Raw genomic sequence first — 25,183 nt, 5'->3', positions numbered from 1 at the left:
GGAAACCGAATCCACATAAGACTTGTTTTGTGTACCCTGGAATTTCTTGATGGGAAACCTCTGTGGTCCCTCCAGTTGTTGCAGGTGTCTTGTGAGCTACATGCAAAAGGGAACATTGTACTCAGTTGTTGGTCTGATGAGGGCCAAGTGTAATGGAATTATAACATCCTTAGTTCTAGATGTGATGCCTTTACATACAAGATGTGCCACAAAGAAGGATTTCCTTACTGCTGTGGATATGTGGTGGTCACTGGGTCTACACCTAGGCGGGTGCTATCAATAATGTAATTAGCAGGATGTCAGTTTTCCCAAAGGGAATAATAATGCATTTTTTTGAATTTAGCTTTAATCCATGGCTTTGGGACCAGTCATGTGTCTGTGGTAACCCTGTCTATAGTGTATTAGCCTTTTTGCTGGACTCAGTAATGGCTCCCAATTTGAAAACATCAACAAGCTTGGTCAACCACAGGCTGCCCAAGTTTGCCTGGACTTCTGAGAAATGCATTCCGAACAGTAAGGGGCCAGCAGAGAACCCTGTGGTACCCCACTGGTGACTGGTCTTTTGCAGGTGAATTCACCCACTTTCACAGTATGTGTCCTGTTGGTGAGCCAGTTGGCTACCCATCTGGTAATGCAGGGGTTAATTCCCAACGGGAAGAGTTCTGTATCATACCTGAGTGGGGTATTGTCTCAGATGTCTTGACCTAAGTCAGGATTGGCAGTGTAAACCGTGTTTCCCTTATCCAGGACCTTGGAGCTAGCATGTTTTTGTTCTTGTAGGTTTCCCAGTTGATGGGAGGATAATTAAAATCGCTAATGAGTATGGTGTTCGGCTGTATGGCAAGTGACTTAAGTAAGTGCAGGTATGCAGTACGCTTTTCCTGTTTCATAGTGGAGTGACCAATAGCTAGCTGTGATGTGTTAGGGGGCTTTACTTTTAGTTAACTGGACATAGAGTAGCTCGAGATAGTCATAGTATTTGATCAGTCTCGAGGAGTATTTATAATTAATGAAGATAGATACACCTTCTCCTTTGGTTCTTTCATGCTCAGTTTGTCGTCTGAACATGTGGAATACAATGTAGCCCTGCATGGCCAGGGTCTTTCCATTCCTTTGAGCCTTGTCTCGGTGACTGCACAGACATCAGTATCTTCCAAAGTGAGGAGTGCTTCCATGGAGTTCAGTTTCTTGTTTAGACTCCTAGCATTAAGCAGTGGTACCTTGAGTGTATCTGGAGAGGATATTATGTTGGGAGATTGGTTATTTTGACACTGCCTAAAAAAGGCACTGTAGGGGTGGCTGATGCCTTTGTCAGTATTTGACCAGAGGAGATTGGTGCAGACCATCTCTAGCAAAGCAGCATGGCATGTCAACCATGTCTTCTCAGGCTGACAGATATTGGATCCCTTTGGACTTGACACCAGAAGCTAAGCCAATTGTTAAAGTCAGTCATTTTTTTTGTATTGTGGCATCATCATTGGAGAAGGTAGAATGCTACTTAAAGCTAGGCTTATACCTGCCTGTGACACACAATCTGAGAGCTCAATTCATATTTCTCTTCATATAGTCCAGTAAGGTATGTCTCAAGTAATTCACCCCCACCTACACTACGATGGAGTCATACTGGTACTTGTGGTTGAGTGACTTGATGGATCCTGGCACCTGACAGGCAGCTAACAGTAACCCACTGCTTATCCAGCCTGGTGAGGGGTGTGACATCCGTCTAATACCCCATCACCTGCCGACAATTAAATGTGATGTCCCCCACTGTCTTGGGTCAGTAATTAAGGAGCTTCAGTCCTCACTATGGACTCCAGTGTGTGATTGTCACTTAAACAAGAATAATATTTCACAGTCTTCCTCTAAGAGCACAGCAGGAACACATTCAGTAATCTGGGACAGGACTGTACCCTTTTGTCCACCCCTAATGTAACTCCTTATTACACGTAGCAGAGCAGTGTGTCCCAGTTTAAGACATCTGATACACTTCCACTCAAAGTAAATTTAAATCTCACACATCCAAACACTTCTGGGAAAGCCTGACACAGATTTCCAGCTGTGTCCATTCCCCAAATTAATATGGTAATGTTGCCACCAATCAGAGTGTCTTCATGCCCTTCTAAAGGAGTGTCCAGTTATGAAAAGTAAATATGAAAATAAATGATAGCTATGACCAGAAGTGAGCAGGCTTCTGAGGTGACCAGGAGAGTATCAAACAGGTATAAGCACTCTCAACTCTCTAAAGAACGCACTGATTTCCAGCCACAATGTAAAGCAATAAAAATATTTAATAATAAGTAAAATGATTACAAGAATCAATAACTTTCAATAAACACCAGAATTCACGCAGCAAAAATATAAAATTAAACTGTAAGATAGAAGTCCAATGTTGTAGAAAAGCTGTATCTGAGTAACTAAACTTTCATAATCTAACTAGAGAACACACTGTCCATGATCTAATCTAAAGCATAACCGCTAGGTGCCTGAAATTTATATCATCTTTCTTCAGTAAAATATCCAAGTATGGAATTTCAATATCACTAGTAGTGTGTGTGAACTTGAAAATGAGGTTGTGTTATTAATATAGTGCAAGAATGGTTCAACCTTATCCCTTGGTCCCTTCCACAAAATAACTATATCATCAAGGAAGTGGGTATATGTATGGCAGAAAGGAAAGAATGGTGAATCCTTTGAAAATCGCCTTTCCCATTCCAGCATCACTATATTAGTGTAAAGGCCGCCACAACATGAACCCATTGCCACCCCTTGGGTCTGGAGGTGTAGTATCCCTTCTTAAAAAGGATACATTTATTTTTATGTACCATATCCAGGAGTTGTTCCTGCATATTAATTTTTTGCTGTGGGATATTCTTTAGATGTAAGTAGTCACAGAACCATTGTTTCCCTATTTCATGGGGAATAACTGTATATAAATCGACCACATAACTGTTATCAGTAAAAATTCATTATCATATATTATATTATTCATTTTTCTTAAAAAAAATCCCAGCAACTGAGTTGCTTTTCTAGCAGGAGAAAAGCTTGGACAGCATTGACAACAGCCGAGGCAATACAAGTTTGAATAGTAGCTTCAGCATTCAATGGTGCAAACAGGAAAGATGTAATACGTTTTGACGCGTCATCACCGTTGATCCCCAGTGGAGGCAGGGGACACTAGGAAATTGTTGCTGCATACCTTTCCTGGGATTTGATGGTGAACACAGGAACGGAGTTCTTAGGAAGAAAAACACCTCTCGGCAGAAGTATGATGCCTTGATTTCCTAACTGGCTGCAAAAAATGTGGGGAAGGCTATTGGCATTCAATACATTCGGTGGATGTGGAGAGACTGTTCAGTCAGCTGATAGTCTGATGTGGGGAGCCAAATATAACACAAAAAAGGTTCATTAATGTTGCTGACTTTTATTGTTATGCATTTTAGTCACACAGTCTTGTGATGTCAGATTATATTTTTTGTTGTAGGTTAAGTGCTGTTTTGTCCATGTTTAACAAGAGAATATCATCTGCCTAAAGGATTAGTTTTAATGATGATGGTAGTTCTGCTATGTCGCTAATAAAAAGAAAAAAATTAGTGGTGATCCTTTTCACTGAACCTTAATACTCCAGAGTAGAAGGTGCCGGTTTAATTTATTGATTTATCAGTGGAAACTTGGAATGTTCTGTTTATGTAATTTTGTACCCATTTAATTGTCCTCAGACTGCACTGTATTTTCCTAGTTTCTTTAGGAGAAAGTTGTAGTCTTCTGTTAAGCTTGGGTTGTGTTAGTAAATTCTGCAGCTATGAATAGGCTGTCATTCATGTTATTATATAGTTGTTGATGTGGTGAAAAAGTTTTGTATATGAATTTTACAAATAAAAAATATTTTTAAGGAGAGAAACTTTTGGCAGCTTTAAGCTACAAGCAGATAAGCATCATGGAATCAATGATAGCATTTGTAAGTGTTTTATGTGTCATATTGTGTAATGTTGCTTTGCTGAAGTTTTTAGATTTTAATTGATTGTTCATTTAATTGTTTAATTGAATATATAGAACAGTATGTAAAAGTAAGCTGACATTTTGTCATTGTCAAGTAGATAGTCAGCTTTCCTTTGATAACCATGTTGCCAAAGTGGTTAGAAAATCCTTCTATGTGACCCATCTGATCACGAAAGGGTTCGCATCAAGATCTAAGGATGTAATGGTGCCCCTCTACTCTTCCCTCATCAGACCCATTATTGAGTACAATGCAACAATTGGAATGTACCTGGCTAGATATCTCCAGCAGCTGGAGAGACCACAAAGGTACCTAACCAAGAGGATTACTGGCCTCAAACAGTTGCCCTATGCAGCACGATTGAAAAAGCTAAGACTGTTCTCTGTTGCATACCGCTTTCTCAGAGGCGATCTCTGTCTAATGTACAGAGGCACGTCCAACCCAGAATTGTTGAACATGCTCCATCTTAGCAAAACCAAATCTACTCAAGCTACACGCTCTAGGGATATAAACCTCAACACAACAATGAATAGAGCATGCTGGAGGAATAGATTCCCTTCGCAGAGACTTCCCTTACTATGCAACAGGGTCCCGATCTACATAAGACAGAACCCCTCACTATCACTCTTCAAGAGGAACCTTGATGAGTGGATGGTTAACAGGAAGTTCACACCGGGAATCACACCAACAGCACTACTAGATAGGGGCCAAGGGTACTAACTGCTAGTACAAGGGTGTAGGGAACTACTAAAGCGGCGGTGAATACAGCACAATGTGGCTGGGCTTAATATATGCCTTCGGGCAGATAGCCCGGTACCAACCTATGAACCTATTTTGTTCTGATGAAGTCTTTGGATGAAAGTGCTAAATAAATATTTCCTTGCCTGGAGTGCCTTCTGTGGATGTTATTTTGTGGACTTTCACAAATAGTTGTGTGGAAGGGCAGTTATGGAAGGGCAGTTGATCTGAAGTCCTTGGATCTAGTTTTTTGATGCTGTTTGGGGAGTGAAATCATTGCAGCATGTTTAAAGGAATTAAATAAAATGCTAGCAGAAAGAAAAAGATTATAAATATAGGTAAATACTTCTGCATTAATGGCTGCTAGGTACTGGAAAGTTGAGTAGATGTTTGCTGTATTAGGCTCCAGATTTTTTGTAAAACTTTTCCAAGAGTTTTCTTATTATTTACCCAGAGGAGATTTCTTTGAAGAACAACTTTGTATACAAATCTGCTTATGGGTTTTGGAGAGTTGAGATGCTTCACTGGGTGTGTGCTGTGTTATTTTGGACTTCATGATACTGTTTTAGTTATCATTTGAGGAATTAGTCTGGTAGGTTTTTGTATGTAGTAGCAATGAATATGTTTTAGAGGAGCAGAATTAGTTGTTGAATTACTTGTCAAGTTATAGAAAAGGCTTTTAATTGTTTTCCATAATCGTCTTGGACATATTGCTAAACAAGTCACTTTTGTTTGAGGTATGTAGGTTTAGATTAGTTGATTCCAGTTCTACATTGTGTCCTGAAATTTAGATAAGCTTCCTGTAGATTGTTGTTGAGATGGCATTTTCCCACAGTCTTGCCATGCCCAATTTATTTGCCTAATTAAGGCATTTAATTCTGTCTTTGACCAAGGGAATTGTTATCCCTGAGGCATCTGGAATCTAGTGGGGATAGTTTTTTTTTCCGTAAGAAAGGTGGTTTAGGGTGTAGGCGTATGTCCCCCTGGGATCCATTTCAAATCTGTTTATATGAGGAATCCAAAGTGGTACTACTGGACAGTGCTCTCTGAGAGTTGTGTTGAGCTTTTGTCTTTTGACAGTTGTGGCGAATGTTGAGAAGATGAGGTCTGGAAGACATTCATTACCTACAGAATTATTTGGTCTAATGGGACAATGTACTAATTGACAAGTCCCATCAATGGTTGACACATTTGGTTGTGTAGATAAACCTAATGCATCGCTGTTGAAGTCTGTTAGTGGTATTGCATTACATGTGATACCAAGTTAGAACATATCTGCAGTCCTTCCAGGGTAGATTCAGAAGTAGGTGTACTCATTTGTGTTACTGCTATGTGAATGCAGATGATGAGTGCAGCAGTTATCTTTTAGGGCATCATCCTTCATATTATTTTCTTGAGTTATTTGCCGAATGTCTGGTTTGATGCAGCTCCTGATGAGTAGTAATATCATACCGCCTTGTACTCATTCCTGGCCAGTTCTCAGTTATTGTGTAGTTCTGTTTGATGTAGCTTGATGGGCAGAAGTGGCCTTTTAGGCAAGGTTCTGTTGCTGTTAGTATGCGAGATTGTTCTGGGAGTACCCATGATTCATGTGTAACCTGTTTATAGTTTGTCACAGCTATTAATGAGGGCATATTTTTAAGTATTTGGAATTTATTATTATGTTACAAATTGTAGCGCGTGTGGCTGTAGAAGGGCAAGGATTGAGGTGCATGTTCCCTGATAATTTCAGTCGTATTATGAGGGGCATAGGCAAGAAAAGGTAATTCTGCAGTACGATATTTGAGTGCAGTAATGTTTAGGCATAGTGTATGTTAATTTTCTAGTCTCTCCATGTTATTTTTATAGTTTTATGGTAAAGATAACTCATTGGGTAATTATTTGGTTAGGCTTCTTATAGGTGGATCTTTGGGGAGTAAGCCATTATTAAGAGGCTGATAAAACTATAGTAGTGCAAATAGATAAATGAGATAATGTAGTAGTAATAAAACGGCATGGTGGCATGTTTTTGTGGCATTTTGACTTAAAGGCAGTATATTGCCATTGTAAGGAAAAGTAGGAGGTTAAGAGATATGTACAGTAGAAGTGATTCAACTGCTACCAGTAGACAACATAAGCAGTGTGCATACGTACAGAACTGGAGGAAGGTATGACATGTAAGTACAGAAGTAAAGAATAGGGAATAATCCTTGCTATAATGGCTAGTGAATGTGAGGTGTTCCTGCTGCCCCCAGCAGCCACTCATGTAACCAGCCACAGGTACTGAGAATTGAAGAGAATAGGAGAGTCATCCCTTTTGCTACCAGGAGCTACTTTTGCTGCCATAAAGAGGAGCCATCAATGTCATCCAGATTAGGTAATGGGAATGAAAGTTAATTACTTGTGCTACCACTAAGGGCAGTATAAGAATGTGTGGGTTGGGGGTTGTGGAACTGTACCTGCTGTCACCTACAGCATGTTATGAGAAGAATGGATGCGTTTAACAGTCTTACTGCCACAAGGATGTCTGAGGAATTGTAGGCTGAGGATCATTCCAGGTAACAGCAGGAGTGGAAAGATTAAGTGTTAAATGATAGTAAATGCAATCAGCTTCTGCAGCCCCCAACAGCAGGCAGCAAGAAGTAGCATCTAGTTAATAACATCGTGACCACGTCATTTGTAGGGCTATCTGCAGGTGCAAGAGGAATGTACTGTGCTAAGTATAGATAAAGGTAACAATGCAGGGTAAAGGTTGTTGGGCTGTATGTAAGTTTTGTTTCTGATCGTAACCAGCTAATGTGTTGAAGATATTAATATCAAAACATTTACCTTACTTATGTATGGAGCAAAGGAAAGCTTTGAAGTGACTCAACACCAATCGGAGAACACACAAAAAGCAGTTTTCTCTAATCACCTTTCTTTGTGGAACTTGCAGCTTTGGTTATTTGAAATTACTACTAGTTACAGAAAAGAAAAATTGTAGAAGTCTGAAGTATTTTTACAGCTTTGAAAGCTTATAAAACCCTTAGTGCTGCTACACAGGCAAGAGCCAGAATCTACGTGTACCCCTAATGGTCTAAAAGCTTTAAAAGCCATTAAATAATTCTGTCTGCTTTTGTGGCAGTACAGTGTGTTTTATAGCCAAAACAAATGTGAAAAAGCAATACAGTGCCTATTGGGAGTGACTAAACCAAACCAAACTAACGTTGCAATAAAAACACCAAGCCCAGAGTTTTAATTAAGCACTTTTTGTCGTACAACTAGACCAAATTTAATCAGAATGAAGAATTTAACCATGGGTGGCATAGTTAGATCATGAGGAGGAAGTCCAAATGGTTAAACAAAGCCAACTGTGTGTAAATCGTGTGATACCCATACCCAGAAGTGGATTATTGTTATACAATAGTAAATTGCTTCCTTCCTTCAGTAATGTTATAATATAATGGCACTTTAGTGTTGTTGCACTTCCTGCATCCCATATTGATCTACTGCTGTTGTATCAGGCAGCTACATCTGCACCCTTGCACTGTACATCAGCGCAGTGCAAGTGAGGCAAGTGAGAAGAGGGTTGCTTTTATCGCTCGCTCTCTCTCTCAAAAGTTAATGGTTTAATAAGTTTGGCATAATTGTGCATTTTGTGAACTGTAGAAAGCGTGGAACTGTAATTTTTGTCTGACAGAAATCCTGAGTGATTTAGCGGAAAATCAAAAATTTATGAGGGCAGAGTAAAAATATGAGGAAAATCAGGGTCATTCTGTAAGACTCTGGACAGTTGAGGGGTATGTAAAATTACCAACAGTTCGCTTGATTTTATTGATAGTAACCATAAATCGTAACTGTCCAGACTTTTGCAGAATGTCCCCAATATTCCTCATAGTTTCCCCTCTCCACATAAAATAGTTTATTGTTGTACTAATGGAGCATGTTCCAGTGCAGTGCCTCACTGCTCAAGAAGACTTGAGCAGCGGGACTTCTTTCTATTGGGATATGCCCGATTTACAATGGACACACTAATTGAGCTTTCTAATCACCTTTCTTGTTTTTAAATGCTGTATTCACTTTATGCAAGCAGTAATGCCCAACAAGGTGTGTGTTAATGTGCAATTAACACCAGCCCAGGGATGTTATGAGGCCTAACATTTTAGAATGGCATTAACTGCACTGCTTAGCATACCTCCCAACCGTACAGAATTGCTCAGTTTATACTAAGATTTGGGGTCCAAATAATGGGGTGCCACGATTCCTGAGTAGCACCCCTTAATTTCCGAATTCCTGGCACTTTTATTTTTAAATTGTATTTCCTGTTTTTTGAGCTGATGTCATCACGTGCGCGGTGACGTCAGCTCCGTGAAACAGACTGCCAGCCTGCCGGAATTGAACTGAAGCTGAACCTGCATTTCCGGCTGCTCAAATCCTTAACCGTGAATCCACAAAGCCATGTTCATGTGCTTTTGATGGACTGGAGTCTGTAATCTTTACTGAGCTACTGGAAAGGAAGGGTGTGTGTTGTGTGTCTGCTTAAATCCTTAACTGTGATGCGAGGCATGCGATTGTTCAGTCTTTTTCATGTGCTGCTGCTGGATATTTATTGAGCTGGAGAAGAGGGATATTTACTGAGCTGGAGCTTCCTGGAAAGGTAGGAAGAGGGTGTATGTGTAAGGCTGGATAGAATGATCTGTTTTTGCTGCCGAACTGGATGTTTATTTAATGACTGTGTGTTCCTAGACAGGGCCACTGCGAGCACCAGAAAGAAAAGTCTCATCACTGCTTCATGAAGTTCACTTCTTTAGTTAAATATGGTAAGTTCCCTACTTCCCCACTTTAGAGACAAAAGGTTGACAGACCCATTCATTTTTTTAGCAGAGTGACACCGAATTTGCAGTGATTATTGACAGCCTTCCCCATGAACTGAGGTTGCAGTTCCAGTTAATCGGTCTTCAGCAACATCAAATTCAGGCAGCAGATAGATGCCGGGAAACTGAACGTGAGTCATTTGCATTGTGGATGACTGTTTTTTTTTTCTTACTTTCTTTCTCTTGGTTTGTTCTTAAGTGTTGACTGCAGAACCAGTGGCGTTGTGTGTGTGTATAAAGGTTGTGTATTAGGTCTGTGTGTAACATAATGGGATTGACTGTTTACTTTCTGCACTGTGTGTGTGTGTGTGTGTGTGTGTGTGTGTGTGTGTTTGTGTTTGTGTGTGTGTGTGTGAGACTGATGGGCAGCAGTTCCCACATTTCTTACTATATGTAGATTAAATTTAAACACACTGGTTGACTGAGCTCTGTAGTAATAGTCCTTGTCTGTACACTTAATCATTACCACTGTTTAAGTGACAGGGACATAATATACCCAAATTTGCCTTAATATTTTGTCTGATGCCAGATATGTAAACTTGACCAAAAATAGTGATTAGTCACTAGAGACAAGCACGAAGACTTTGTAAACTATTAGTCTCAAACAGATTAATGCCAGATTACTATTCTTCGTAAAATATGCATCAACAAAAAAAAAACCTTTTTGTATTAAAATTCTGAGTGAATGATACCACAGTGTGCTGGATATTTATTTAATGAGCTGTTGTATGTGCCGGATATTTGAGCCGTTGTGTGTGCTGGTTATTTATTTAATGTGTGCGTTTATGTGTGTGTGTGCGCACGCTGGATATTTAATGTGTGTGTGTGTGTGTGTGTGTGTGTGTGTGTGTGTGTGTGTGTGTGTGCTTTCATTTTACTGCAGAAACTGTGCTTTAGGTTAATGGGTGAGGTTCTGAGCAAGTGCTTGTGTGTAAATGCCCAGTTGTGATTTAATGAGATAACCATAGTTCTCAATGTCCAATGTTTTATGGAATGTTTGGCTCATACTTTTGATCTGTTCCTCTTAAAATTTGTGGTTTTCTAACAAATCAGTGAGAAGTTCAACTGAATTCACTAAATAATGATATGTTTTGGTCTATTCCTCTTAAAAATTGTGATTTTCTAAAAAAAAACAGTGAGAAGTTGAACATAATTCACTAAATAATGATAGCCATTTAAGTTTGTCTTCCTATCAGGAAATGCATGGTAAAATAAAACATTTTATTCTAACAACTTTTCTAAGCTTATATAATGTTTAAAATGTGTCCCTGGTTTGGGCTTTTGTCACCCCCCCCGCCCCCCCCAAGTAAATTTTGGCTTTTCCAGATTTCTTGTGCTGCATAGTTTTTCAGGGGCAGAGAAGTTTAGTTCTGGTTATGCCAAATCTGTTTGTGTTCTTAGTAGCACAACAGGGAGAAATGAATACTTGCTTTTGATGCAGAAGGATGTGGGTTCATTGTGAGACTGTATTGCTTTGTTTAGCAGATGTCTATTAGTGTTTGTGCATTGTGCTATAAAATGTAAAAATAAAATCCAAATAATCATTGTAGAAGTAAAGCAGTATGCACATTAGTATTTATGGTAAGTGGAGTGAAATATCCAGGTAATGAGACATTGGAATGGCTGCGGGGGGACTCTGGTGCCATATTTTGGTTGTCTGTTCTTTAGTTTGTGTCGGTATCCCACAATCTCATTGGAGTGGGCAGGGTTATGTAATTATGTATGCAAATTGTATGTTAATCAGCATACAGATTTGTACCTATTTTTTCTGGGCCTTATCCAAATTTGTGATGTTTCCAGATTGAGAGGTATGGTGCTTAGAGAATGGGCTGTCTAAAATTGTTGTGTTTTACTTATTTTTTAAGTCCTATATTATTTTTATATATATTTGATGTAAAATAGTTCCTTCTCCTAATGTTTCAATTCATTTTTTTTTTGCTTCCTTTCCCCTAAAATGTTTGGTTTGTTGACATTTTTTAGAGTGATATCTCTAAATGATGACATAGATTTGAGTTTGACGTTCATTTCATTCAGAAAATTCTAACACAAATGTTAGTTAAGCAACTTTTATAAAAACAATAATTAAAGCTGTTCCTATTTTTGAACCTTTGTTCTCCCTTTATTTTATTTATCCATATTTCTTTAGCTTAAGGATGGAGAGGTATGTCGATCTCTTTACTACTATTGCTATTCTTTACTACTGTTGCTAGTGGTCAATCTCTGATATTCAGGTACACATGCGCTCACCTGTGCTTCTGAAAATGCAAGCTGACACAAATCCTAATTTTGAAGTAATATTGTGATTTTTATAACAGGATCATGTAAAAATATATTCTTATTTTGAGCCTTTGTTGCCTGTTTATTTTATGCTTATCCAGATATGTTGAGGTAAGAGGTCAAGAGGTATGCAGACCTCTTTGCTGCTGCTGCTGCCAGGGAACACTCTTATTCTTCACCCCCTCTGTCTCAAACACACACACACACACACAGTCTTTTCTGCTTTCATACAGATACACACACACTTTTACTTTTTTTTCCTTTTTGACTTCACACTCGCTAAACAGCAGAAGTGCTGCTTAGCGAGTGTAAAATATTATCAATCTCACTGTTCTCTCTCATACATACATACGCACAATCTCCTGCTGTCACACACACTCAACACACACAGTCTGTTCTGTTTTCATGTATGCATTTACATACACATGCAGATAGAAACACACTTGCACACATACATTCATCTACATACACTTTTTTTTCTGTTTATTATTTTTTTTACACTCATTAAACATCAAAAACTCTGCTTAGCGAGTGTAAAGTGACTTGATCTATCTTGCTTTCATGTGCACACATATACACTTACATAAACTGGCAAAAACACACACACACACACACACACACACACACACACTTTTCCTTTTAATTTTTCTTTTTAGTACATTTTACACTCGCTAAACAGCAGAAGCGCTGCTTAGTGAGCATGAAATAATGGCAGCTGTTTTTTTTTCTGCTTGAGCTCCATGACAGCTTGATGTGCTCCCATGAAGCGGTGGACTCGTGTTTTGGCAGGCATTACTCTTAAATTAATTCCCTGCTGGAGAATGTTCATTCTCCAATCAGGATGCGATCTATGGATCGTCCATTCTCTAATGTATAATAAAGTATGCAGATGGTTAATTTTATGGCTCTAGTTTCTGAGCAGTGGGCCATGCCTTCTTGTTTACAAAACTGTATTTCTGTCTGAATGTATTATTTTTTTTTACTGGAGTTGAACGCTGTTCCACATGGATCATTTTTAGGATCAGTCTACATGGAAGTAATGTTTAATAGAAGGTAAAAAGTAAGTGAAAACTGTAGAATACAAAAATTATTTAACAGATGCATTATTATATTCTTCTTTTTCATGTTTACCTATCAACTTGTACTCATTGACTTTCAATAATGTTTAGAAATTCTTGGATAATGTAAGATTTTGTCAGCATTAGTTGTGGACATTAGAAAGACATTGTCGTTGTGTAGTAGTATATTGCACAACTTATGATGTATTTTATGTTTTCTCAAAGCGCCAAAGAAAACTACAGAAAGAACGGCTACTTGGTGATTTTACTACAGCACTTACCAATTTTCAGAGAATACAGAGGCAAGCTGCTGAAAAAGAGAGAGAGTTTGTCAACAGAGTGAGGTCAAGCTCACGCGCATCAGTAAGTAAACTGTTTACATACTTTCTTTGCTTTTTATTTATTGCCAGAGTTTGTTAAGCAGAGCAGAGTCCACATCTGTGTAATTGTGTGCTGTACTGATTAACTTCAATTTATCATATACTCCTTACATTAAAGCTATAGTTTCTTAGCTTTTATAACTGCCTTTTCTAATTACTGAATAATTAGAAAAACCTGCCTGTTCTACACAGTACACTGATTTTTTTAGGTTGTTCAGTTGTGGTGTGTGTGTTTAAACTCCACACACAGATACGCACACACATTTTTCAGTAGGCTGGGACCATTTGATTTCGCATACCCTTTCACTTCCTTCTTTCTGTCTTGGGATCAAGCAAAGAAATTGTGATGTTGTACTCTGTATAGCTAATTTCCATTGCTGACATATGATTGAGTGACTGCTACATTTCTTTCATTGTAATGGTTTTGCGCTTCCTTTGTTGGGTGGAAGCATACACGGTGTTGTGATATGCATATACAAATATGCTGTATTGTTTTTCTTTTCATTTATAGATATGTATCATCACATACAAATACACTATATTGTTGTTTTTTCATTTGTAGATGTATGAGGATCGTTTATTGAAATCTGTCAGTATGGTGGTTGTACTCTTCCCTTATTGAAAAAGTCCATGAAGTTGTAAGCTGTTCATTTAGTAGAAATTTAGACAACATGAATTGGTATTTCTGTTGTACTTAACCGGTTTGTCTGTCTTCCTGTGTCCCTACCTGGTGCATCTTAACCGGTTTGTCTGTCTTCCTGTGTCCCTACCTGGTGCATCTGTGTTTTGAGAAATGGTTGCCTTCTCATTGATTTTAGCTGTTTTTCTTGGTACGAGACCCCATGTCATATTTCATATTACAAAAGATTCTCCAGCCCCTATGTCCATGGGTCATTTCTTGCTGCTTGCACAATTTAGATGATCTGCATGCTTTTCCCTTTTGAAAAGTTTCCGTATGTAGTATCTTTAAAAGCTAACCCATCTGTGTTTGTGGCTGCCAGTTCACAACTTAGACTTGCACCACCGATATCATTACTGGGAGAGAAGCATACTGTGAGCTACTATCTTCAGCTATAGTGGCCTGAGGACTCTGGAACATCTTAGCTTATCTAGCTTTTCATAAACTGCCAGTGACTGAGTGTCCACATCACTGGAGTTGGTAGAAGGCTCTCTTGTGAAGAACCAAGCATGTGCCGGAGCAGCTTCAGAATAGGAGATCAGTAGAGGGCAAACATCATTTACAGCCTTCTGGACATCAGTCCATCCTCGAGGACACAACAGTTCAGATGTACTTCATGCTCATCACTGAATAGTGAAAAGCTGAGTTTATAACAGTGCACTGTTTTAGTGGACATCAAAGAATCCATAACAGGTGCAATTCGTCAGCAGCCGCTCTTGTTTTTGACCTGCTCCTAGAGAGTGATCTCTTGTTGTTCCTGGCTGGAGCCTGGTGGTAGCACTTAAATATGAGAATTTGTCTCAGTAGACCTCCCCTCAGGTCCAGTAGGGCTATGTGCACTTAGGCTTAGGGGAGGGCAACATTTTGAAGGTTGGTAGATATTGAGGGTATAATGATTTGTATTCCAATTGTTTCTTCATTTATTTTTGTCTATATTTATGTATGTATGCAAATATGTTTAATGGGATAGAGCACTGCTCAAACCTAACCATTTGCAGGTCCAGCCCAGGTAGCAGAACAAAAATGATGCAAACAGTACCCATACCAAATTAAGTAACATCAAAGCAGAAGTATCATTGAAACAGTGTTACAAACCAAAAACTCCCAAAACCAAGTAAAAAATCCCAAAGGCAGTCAACGAATGTAAGAACAGCTGGAAGAACGACTGTAAGCTGTATACAAGTACGCAAAAAGTGCAAGCTCCACTTTACATAAAACAATAAATTTATTATTTGTTGTTTTATGTATTAAAGTGGTACTTGCACCTTTTGAGTACTTGTATACTGCCTACAGTCATTCTTCAAGCTGTTTTTGCTTTTGTTGATTGCCTTTGGGATTGAAACAGTGTTGCTTTAAAACCAGTCCATGATAAGTAATGTAGGCATTTAAAAGATTAAATGTGACATTACATTAAACAGAATGCCTAACAAGAAAGACAGAAAAGAGGGGAAAAAAAGGGAAAAAAGTTGTACAAAAGATGTTTGTCACTTCATATATGCAAGTTTTGAGCAGTAATAGGAAGAGATATCTGTGTAGTAAGATGAAGGTGTTGAGTGAGTTGTCGGAGTTAGGTTATATGCCCTTAGGTGTCTCATTTGCATTTGCTTTGTTTAAAACAGATAAGCTGTACTTTACAATCTGAAGTTAGAATAAGCAAAAATAGAGAAATGTGATCAGGGGAGCTTATTAATTGATACTCTTCAAAACGTAGCATAACAATTAAATATAAAGTCATAAATGAAACTGCCATCAAACCAGTGTTGTCAAGTCCCACCCAACACTTATATTTACTCCATGAATAGCTGACACCATCTCAAGTAGGGAGCAGAAGTAGATTGGCAGATATTTGTTCCATATCACACATGCGCACACACACACACACACACACACACACACACACACACACACACACACACACACACACACCCACCCTTTGGAAAGTTTAGAGTCACCAGTCCCCATAGCTCATGTTTTTGGAACGTGAGAAGAGACTTGAGTACCCAGAGAAAACTTACATAAACCCAGGGAGGAAAGTCCACATGGGTGGCACCCCAGCCAAGAACAAAACCAGAGAGCCTGTTACTGTGAGGCAATGGTTTCATGCCTCTCAACTGTCCAGATTTTTGCAGAATGTCCAGAATTTTGCCTCATAATTTTTCTCTACTCTTCATAGAATTTGAGGTTTATTTTTTCTGTTGTACTTCTGGTACAAGGACTTACATTTCTGTGAAATTGTGCAGAGCTGATATAGCAGAGCTAACTGGCTCAGCATTCTATAACCATCTGATATACCAAATTGATATAAGTATACTTTTTTGTACTTGATTTGTACTGTACTACATTTATATATTGGCTTCACTGTTTATTCCTCGCCTCTGAATGTGTCTGCATTGTTTATTTTTCCCTGTCTCCCACACAAGTGTTGTTGTACTGTTAAACTTGGTGGCGTTTGAATTGTCCACTCCTGCTGTAAATTTGATTTTGGCTACTCCTCCTATTCCCATCTCATTTGTTCACAACTGAGTACAGTGAGATCATTTGAGAAGGACTACTCCCCTTGCTTCTTTGATTTTGGACACTCCTTCCTGTCCCATCTCATCAGCTCAGTCTACTGAGTACAGAGAGAGCATTTGGGAAGGCCAACCCCCTTAGTTTTTTAATATTGAACTATCTTCTGTTTACTCCCTTTCCACTTAAAAAAATTACACTTTATTCAGCTGCTTTTACTATAATTGTGGTCTTCCTACTTGTACCTTATTTTTGCTGTGTGCTGTTAAGTGTTCAAATATTTTTATTGTGCTGCATTTATTACTGCTTGTTAGTAGCCCGATTAAATGTATCTGTTATTCTAAGCATCTTAGTTTTGGTTTTAGCACTTGTGCTTCAGGCCAGTTACTTTGGTCTACACTCTTGTGGACAAACCCTTATCAAAACCTTCTCCCCCTAAGTCGGCCCAAGTATTCAGAGCACTATGTCTGGACAATTCCCATCAGTTTCTCCTGCCAGCCTGGTCCACATGGGCATACTGAGACAGTGTAGCAACTGCCTCATGTTTACTGACAGCCCTCTTCTTCTAGCACATAATTCTTTTACTTGTGAGAAATGCATCTACGTCAGTAACCTGGAATCCATGCTCGCTCACACCATAGTCAGTACTCCTGACAAAGAGGAAATTGCCAGCGCAAACACCACACCACTCACATCACTAGGCAAGCACAACACACACACACACACACACACTTGTGTAGAGGTCCTCAATAAAAACTTACCTAAATAGCAGTTACCTCCAAAACACACTCACAAACATTCCACAAACAACATCAAACACATTACACACAGCAGACAATACACCAGTGTCTCTTAAACACAAAACATAAGGCAAAACAATAAACCAAACATACTAGTCATTGACGACTCAGTTATGAGACACACCAATGTCCCCCTCACCAGGCTCGACAAGGAGAAGGTCACTGTCAGTTGTCTGTCTGGTGCCAGAATCCGCCATGTCACGGACGCATTTAAGTCTCTCCACAGCAAATACAAATGTGACTCTGTCATTGTCCATGTGGGTGTGGATTACTTGAGACATACTGCTCCCTTTACTATATGAAGAGAGACATGACTGAAGTGTCAGAGTATGTGTCGCAGCTAGGTATGACCCTAACCAGCATCCTACCTTCACCAAGAATGATGCCACAATACCAACAAAAAGTAATTGACTTCAATTGGATTAGTTTCTGGTGTCATTCCAAGGGGATCCAGTATCTGCCTGCCTGGGCTTACATAGTTGACAGGCCTTGATGCTTTGCCAGTTATTGCCTCCACCTATTACCATTGGGATTCCAGATCCTGGCCAAGGCTCTCACCTCCCCCATTGTGCCTTTTTTAGGTAGTGTCCCAAAGACGAATCTTTCAACATAAAAATATGTCAAAAAGCAAGTTGAAGGTCATGCTGCTTAATGCTAGGAGCCTTAACCTGAAAATTCACTCACTGGTGGCTCTCCTTGCACTGGAAGATGCCAGTGTCTGTGCTGTCATGGAAACTTGGTTCAGGGCTGCGGGAGAGCACCCCTGCCTTACCAGGCTATACCTCATTCCATACATTCCAACCCCAAAATGAGGTCGGGAAGACTAAGGGTGGTGGAGTCTCTTTCTTCATTAAGGACAGGCACATCTCCAGACTGGTTTGCCAGCATGATGCACTGGAACTACTCCAGGTGCAACTTACAGTTGGCAAGGTGTCCATCCAAGTTATAGCCCAGCTATAGACCCCCCCTCCATGATTCAGGGCACCCACTCCTCTTACCTGGATCTACTTGACTCCATCAAGGTACCCCCTCCAACACCTTGATCCTTGGTGACTTGAACTACCCTAGCATAGACTGGATGAACTATTCCTGCACTAGTGCACTCACTCAATGATTCCATGACTTCATCATTCTAACACACTAGACCAGGTTGCCTCATCCCCCACAAGGGGAGATAACATTCTGGACTTGGTTCTCACCAACATGGGTGACCGCTGCACAACTCCCATAGTATGTTCTTCCCTGGTGAGATCAGCTCATCAGACTTTCTCATTCATAGATTCTGTCTCACATATCCCCTTCCCCTCAGCCATAATCAAGCTAAAAAAAACTTCTCTAAAGCTCCTCCTAAGGGAGGGGTATCAGTAGCTTCACACCACCGTATGCAGACAGTTATGCTGAACAATATGCCAGTGCAGTAAACAAACACCTGTACAACTGCATGGACTCAGTCATACCCAACAGAACTAAAACCTGCTCCTCAAGGAAAAACAAACCTGTTTGGTGGACGTGGTCTATCATCAGCAGGCTTTACAACAAAAGGAAGCAACTGTTGTCCAAGGGTAAAAAGGAACACATTCCAAATTGGAAAAACTCCCTCCTTAGCATCAACAAGCAAATTAGATCACTAGTGAAACCTCCAAAGCCAATTATGAATTGAAACTAGCCTCCAAAACAAAGGAAAACCACAAAGTCTTCTTCAGTTACATCAGTAGCCTCCATGGCAAAGCCCAGGTTTGTTCTGAATTTGTACTTAACAGTATCATTTACACTGATCCTGTTGACTTGGCCAACCTTTTATCAGATAGGTTCAGTGCAAATGTCATCCCCTGCCCCCCAAAGGCTCTTTCAACATCCCAGATACTTGTCCTGCACCTCACATCTCCATAGATCGTGTTAAAGTCCCTATCGAAGGCAAAGAACACAGCTTCCATGGGACTTGATAGTATTCCAGGCTGTATTGTTTTATGTATTTGATATTTGATAACTGGGTTAGTTCAACTGAGCCCATTTTCAGTGGAGACCTAAGGAGAAAAGCTCCAGAGATTTTACAGTTGCAAAGAAAATTAAGACATAGTTAACAGTTAATCAAAACACAGTTCAGATGAAATACTAATACAATTAACAGGTTCAGTTATGTGCAGAAAAATGAGAATAAGATAAAATAAAAAGCATAATAAGATAATCGTTGTAATGTCAGCAATGTTTTTTTTTCTAGCAAGCAGGTAAATAGTAAACATACCCCATACTAATAATGAAAACATGTTTTGCACTATCTCCGGCAAGAACTGGCTTCGCCATTGAACACCCTATTCAACCACAGCCTAAGTACAGGCTTCAGTCCAGCAGAGTGAAGAACTGCTATTGTCATCCCCTTGCACAAAGGTGGTGCCACTTCTGATCCTGGAAACTATCGCCCCTTTAGCTTAACAAGTCTGATCTGTAAAGCCATGGAGTGTGATAGTGTGGATCTCATAAACAAGAACATAGTCAGTCTCCCAGCACTTGACCCCACCAAGTTCGGATTCTTCAAGGGCATATCTTGCCTGTTCAACCTGGTTGACTCCCTTGAGACTGTCACCAAGGCCCTGGATGAGGGAAACTCAGTACATACAGCTTACCTTGACTTGGCCAAGGGCTTTGACACAATCTCCCACTCAAGCATAATCAAAAAAGCTAACACAACTTGGCGTAAATACCTATTTCATCAGGTAGGTGGCCAGCTGGCTCAACAGCAGTACCCTCAAGGTCAAAATAGGCACCGCCACCTCCGATAGCAGATCTGTCACTAGTGGAGTTCTCAAGGGATCTGTCCTGGGACCCCTACTGTTTGGCATCTACTTCTCAGGGGTCCAAAGACAAAAGGCCTGTGGCTGACCATGTTTGCAGATGACTGTAAGTTGGATACTCACTGACTCCCCAGATGATGTTGACATACTGCAAGAAGGTCTTTCAGGCAACTAATGACTGGTGCTAAGTCATGGCTTCAAGCTAAATGCAAAAAATGTGTCATACAATTTGGCAAAAACACGTCCCCTACTGATTACTGCATCATTGGCAACCCCCTAAGCACACAACCTGTGGTGAGAGACCTGGATATTCAGGTTGATAATCTCACATTCGACCATCATGTAGCGGCAGTAGTTGGAAAAGCCTTTTACTTGGTTCATATCTTAAGTAAAGGGATTGCATCCAGAAAAAAAGGAGGTTATTACCTCTCTATACTCCTCCCTCATTAGACCAATAATTGAATATAATGTCCCCTTTGGTATGTACCTCTCCAAACATCTGCACCAACTGGAAAAGCCACAGAAGTACCTCACAAAGAGAATCCATGACCTCCCAACACCTGTCCTGTGTGGACAGGCTCAAATCACTATCACTCTACTCGGTATCGTACAGATTGCTCAGAGATGATCTGTGTCCCACCTACAAGGCAGTTTCAGACCCTGCCCTACTAGAGATGCTGCATATCCATTACCCACTCAAAAGGCCTGAATCTAATATGCGACATCAACAAAACCTGCTGGAGAGGCAGGTTCGTCTCCCAGAGGCTGTCCTGTCTCTGGAATAGACTTCCATACACGACAAGCAGAGTAACTCGCTGACCTTCTTTAAGCGCAACTTTGATGAGTGGATGGGAAACCACAAATTTGTCCCGTGTCCCTCATTGAGGTTTCATATCTCTCGGAAAATACATGCTAACACAAATCAAATGTTTTCTAACACATTTTAAAGTTTGTAACTGCAATATTTAAAATATGTCCCTATTTTTGAGCCATTGTTTCCCATTATACTAGGCTTTGGCCTTGATTTCTTGAACTAAGGGGTTAAGAGGTATGCGCAGTGCTACCCGACTGTACCACCCCAATGGAAGTACAACTGAGTATAATTTTAGGAATATTAAATAGTCTGGTAGTAATATCAGGTCAGGATGTTTTGCGCATAAAATGCTGCCCTGCTGTCCATTCCTGCTGTGTAATTAACTATTACATTTTAATATTTTTTTTGGTTGGTGGACTTCAAGTCTGTGAAATGTTTTGAAGGAAGCATGTTGATTTAGGTCCATGTCATCTTAGTCAGTTGCATATAGTAGATAATTAATAAATGCACTAATAGATTAGAGTTATTTGAAGTATTATGTTCAAGTTTGGGAAATATTTTAACAGAAGCCTGTGATGCATTCAGGTGCACTACAGCTTAAGTAGTTGCTTGTGAATTAATTTGCAAACCCAAGCCACGTATTGCAAATAATCATTAAAAAGCCTAATATAGCCCAACTCCATTGATAAAGCTCTGACTTTGGCCCAAGCAACCAGAGTTTGATTAGTGTCTTAGGTGCCTGAAAGACCTATTAGAGGAACATGAGCAATGCCCATCCTGGAAGTCAGTGGGTAGGTGGGAAGATGTCAAAGCACCACCACACTACCTCAGAGGAAGGGGCAGCAGTGCGTGTGACTGGCCTGGAGAATGGATGTTAGGCTCACAAGGACACTGCCTGATGCTACCCTTCCCCACGTGTGTGCAGAAGCATTGTGGGCCCCTGTGGTGACATGAATTACACATTCCACTCTGCATGGTTTAGGTTAAGTCATTACAAAACACTCTCATTGCAAAGGTGCTAGCAAAAGAAAAAAAAAAAAAACTTTTGACTGCCTAAATTTCAGCCTGTCTCAGAAAACTCCTCACCCTGATTTTAGGTGGAATCCCTTTGTAAGAGAACGAATAGGCCATGTCCAGTTAGAGGAATGCTTAATGATAAACTGATATGAAGGCAAAAATGCATAGTAAATCAATAAATTAATTAACCTTTTTAATAATCTTACCTGTAGTCTTCTCTAGAAAGCAACAACTGTTGTAAGTACCATAAGATATTATTCCCACAGACCATACATACCTTACAGTGACCATTGATACCGAATAGGAAAACAAAGCATAGTTTAAGCTAGAATAAATAGTTTGTCTTTTTGCAGAGAGGTGCTATGCCTCCTGTGTGTTCCTGTCCCTAGCTCTTACATTTCACTTTTTCAAAAGAGGAGGAAGTTTTTGCTTTGCAGGAATATGCATCATGTTTCCACCTCTAAAGCTACAGTATTAAAAATGTCATTCAGCTGGACCCACACTAATTTGGTTTCATCAAGGTGAGGGCATGTCTATTTAACTTGGTAGATATGCCTGGCATTCTGTGCCATTAACAATACCCTCAAAAGAAGCAATACCCTCAAAAGATCTGTTAATCTTTCACAGGAAGAAGAATGGATGTACAAACACGCCCCAAGAAAGATTTGAACCTTCATCAACATATAAATAAAAGAAATTGAAGGGATAAAGGTCATTACTCAAAGGGTGTCCCAGCTCTGGAACAGATTGCTCCTGCATGTTAAGCAAAGTTATATCATTGCCTCCATTAAGACTGTCCTTGAAGATTGAATGCATAACCTGGCATCCTTTGTACTCCTGGAAATGAAAGATATCATTTGGCTGGTTTTGCAAGGTGCATATGGTATTTAGACGCATTTGGCTTGTAGTACCTATGATCATATAGTCCTATGAATCAAGCATTCCCTGTATCTTCAGGGTAGTACAGTTTCTGTGGAGCAGCAAAGACCCCCACGTACATAAATGCAGATTCTTTATGTAGCATATTATTTTTGTATACTTTAACTTTTGATACAAGTCTTCATTTGACTCTGACAGTGTGAATGTTCAAAACCTGAATATAGAAAAATAATGAGTTGAGCTGTCATGTAGTCAGGTTTGAATGTTTTTTAGTATGTTTGACTGTGTCGGTTTGGGAGTTAAAAACTGGAGAATATGACTTTATGACAGTGTCATGTCTGGTGCAGTTATCTACTGTCATTGCACTGCCTTTAACCGGTAGGAGGTTGTTGTTTTCTTCAGTATTATACATGTACATTCTTGCATACATATATATCTATATTTATATATATATATATATATATATATATATATATATATATATACATATATATATATAGATATATTAATATTATACTGTACAAGAATGAAATTTCACAATACTGAAGACCTGATGACAGAGATGAGAACTCAAACTTTATTTATACGAATGACCACATAGCCAACAAGTTTCACGTGTTAAGTTACCACTGGGCCAACAACTAAGGGAAAATACAACACCACAGGGTCCTATCCTGTTTGGTGTCTACTTCTCTGAAGTACAGGCTAACACAGAAGGAATTTGGCTAACGAAGTTTGCAGATGACTGCAAACTAGGAGCCATTATCAAAACTCCAAAAGATGTGGACATCCTACAAAAGGGCCTCCCTGAGACAGATGCCTGGTGTCAAAGCCATGGCCTCAAGCTCAATGCCAAAAAGTGCATTGTCATCCCTTTTGGTAAAAACTCTGTACCCATGAACTACCACATAGGCGGTAGTCTACTTAACACCGAAAGTGTGATGAGACCTTGGGACACAGGTGGACAGTAGTCTCTCCTTTGATAATCACATTGCCACAGTAGTCAGGAAATCCTTCTACGTGGCACACCACTTCACAAAAGGTTTCTCTTCCAGGAAAAAAGAGGTAATTGTTCCCCTCTACTCGTCACACATTAGAGACATTATAGAGTACAACGCCCCTTTTGGTATGTACCTCACAAGACATCTGCAACAACTGGAAAGGCCGCAGAAATACCTCACAAAGAGGATTACTGGCCTCAATCAGATGCCCTACGCAGACCGGCTCAAAAAACTGCAGCTTTACTCCATCGCATATCGCCTACTCAGAGGCGATCTCTGCCTAACACGCAAAGCTATGTCAAACCCAGAGCTTTTGGACATGCTCCACTTAAAGAAATCCTAATCCGTACTAGCTACACGCTTTAGGGACCTAAACCTTGTCACCACAATAAAAAGAACATGCTGGAGGGATAGATACCTGTCCCAGAGACTTCCCATACTCTGGAACAAACTACCTACCTATATCAAACAAAGCTCCTCATTAGCACTCTTTAAGAAAAATCTTGATGATTGGATGGGAGATAGGAAATTCACCCTGGGGATCACTTCTCTGGCTCTGCTTGACAATGGCACAGGAAAATAATTTTCTTGGGTGCGAAAGCCAGGGTACCTTTTGGCTAGGCTTATATAGGTCCTAGAGCCAATAGCCTAGTGCCTATCTATGAACCTATGAACCATCTCCAACCCAACCAGGTGGGGGGGCTACACCACCCACACACCCCAGTGTAAGGGCTGCAATCTGCACACCCCCTCCCTAACTAAATATACCAACTCCGGATCACATTACAGTGGAGAAAAGGGTAAATTACCCCTTGTTGACCCAGTGGTTACTTACCATGTGAAATTTCTCAGCTATGTGGTCATTTGTGCAAATGAAGTTTCGGAGTTCTCATCTCAGTCATCTGGTCTTTGTTACTGGTGAAATATCTGTCTTGTAAAGTAGACCCATATATATTTATGTAAACACACACACACACGTATAGCTATCCCATTCTAGACCACTTTAATGTCAGGCTATATGATCGTGCCTAAGCTGGAGACAAGGCAGGGAGCAATTCTTCATTCCCTTCCCCTCCCTTCTGTTTTGACTCAAATGAGCACTAGCCATGTCTGTGAGAATGGTAGACTATGAGATTTTTTCCTCATATTGCTGCTTCCTGGATGACTACCTCTTTCTAAAACAGAAAAAAGAGAGAGAGAGACAGAGAGAGAGAAAGAAATCAAACTAATAAAGTCCACCAAGGACTCTCTGTAGCTTCTATCATGTTATGGCATTTATGTTTTTACCACTGGCACCAGTATAGTATGAGGGTGTGTTTGGTCTTGGGAGCATAAAGTCACTGAGCACTGCTGACTCACTCAGTAGGTAGTGCCTTGTACACCCAAATAAGCAGATGCTGAGCTGTAATCAGTGTAT

At 39.9% G+C, this 25,183-nt stretch overlaps 1 protein-coding gene across 5 annotated transcripts in view; it reads left to right on the top strand.

Moving 5' to 3' along the window:
• The window catches only part of STX7 (syntaxin 7), a 900,235-nt gene that overhangs the window by 427,387 nt on the left and 447,665 nt on the right, over positions 1-25,183 (top strand). For 4 of the 5 annotated variants that reach the window (XM_044063754.1, XM_044063764.1, XM_044063774.1 and 1 more), the window contains 2 exons: positions 11,711-11,725; positions 13,125-13,262. In XM_044063754.1, the coding sequence (XP_043919689.1) occupies positions 11,711-11,725; positions 13,125-13,262 (153 nt within the window). The remainder of the gene's footprint in view (positions 1-11,710; positions 11,726-13,124; positions 13,263-25,183) is intronic. The other variant, XM_044063747.1, reaches the window with a different exon arrangement.

This window comes from Protopterus annectens, chromosome 1.part0 (genome assembly GCF_019279795.1).
Source record: "Protopterus annectens isolate FY-2018-M chromosome 1.part0, PAN1.0, whole genome shotgun sequence".
Classification (NCBI taxonomy): Eukaryota; Metazoa; Chordata; order Ceratodontiformes; family Protopteridae; genus Protopterus; species Protopterus annectens.
This window is presented reverse-complemented; position numbering and strand designations above follow the sequence as displayed.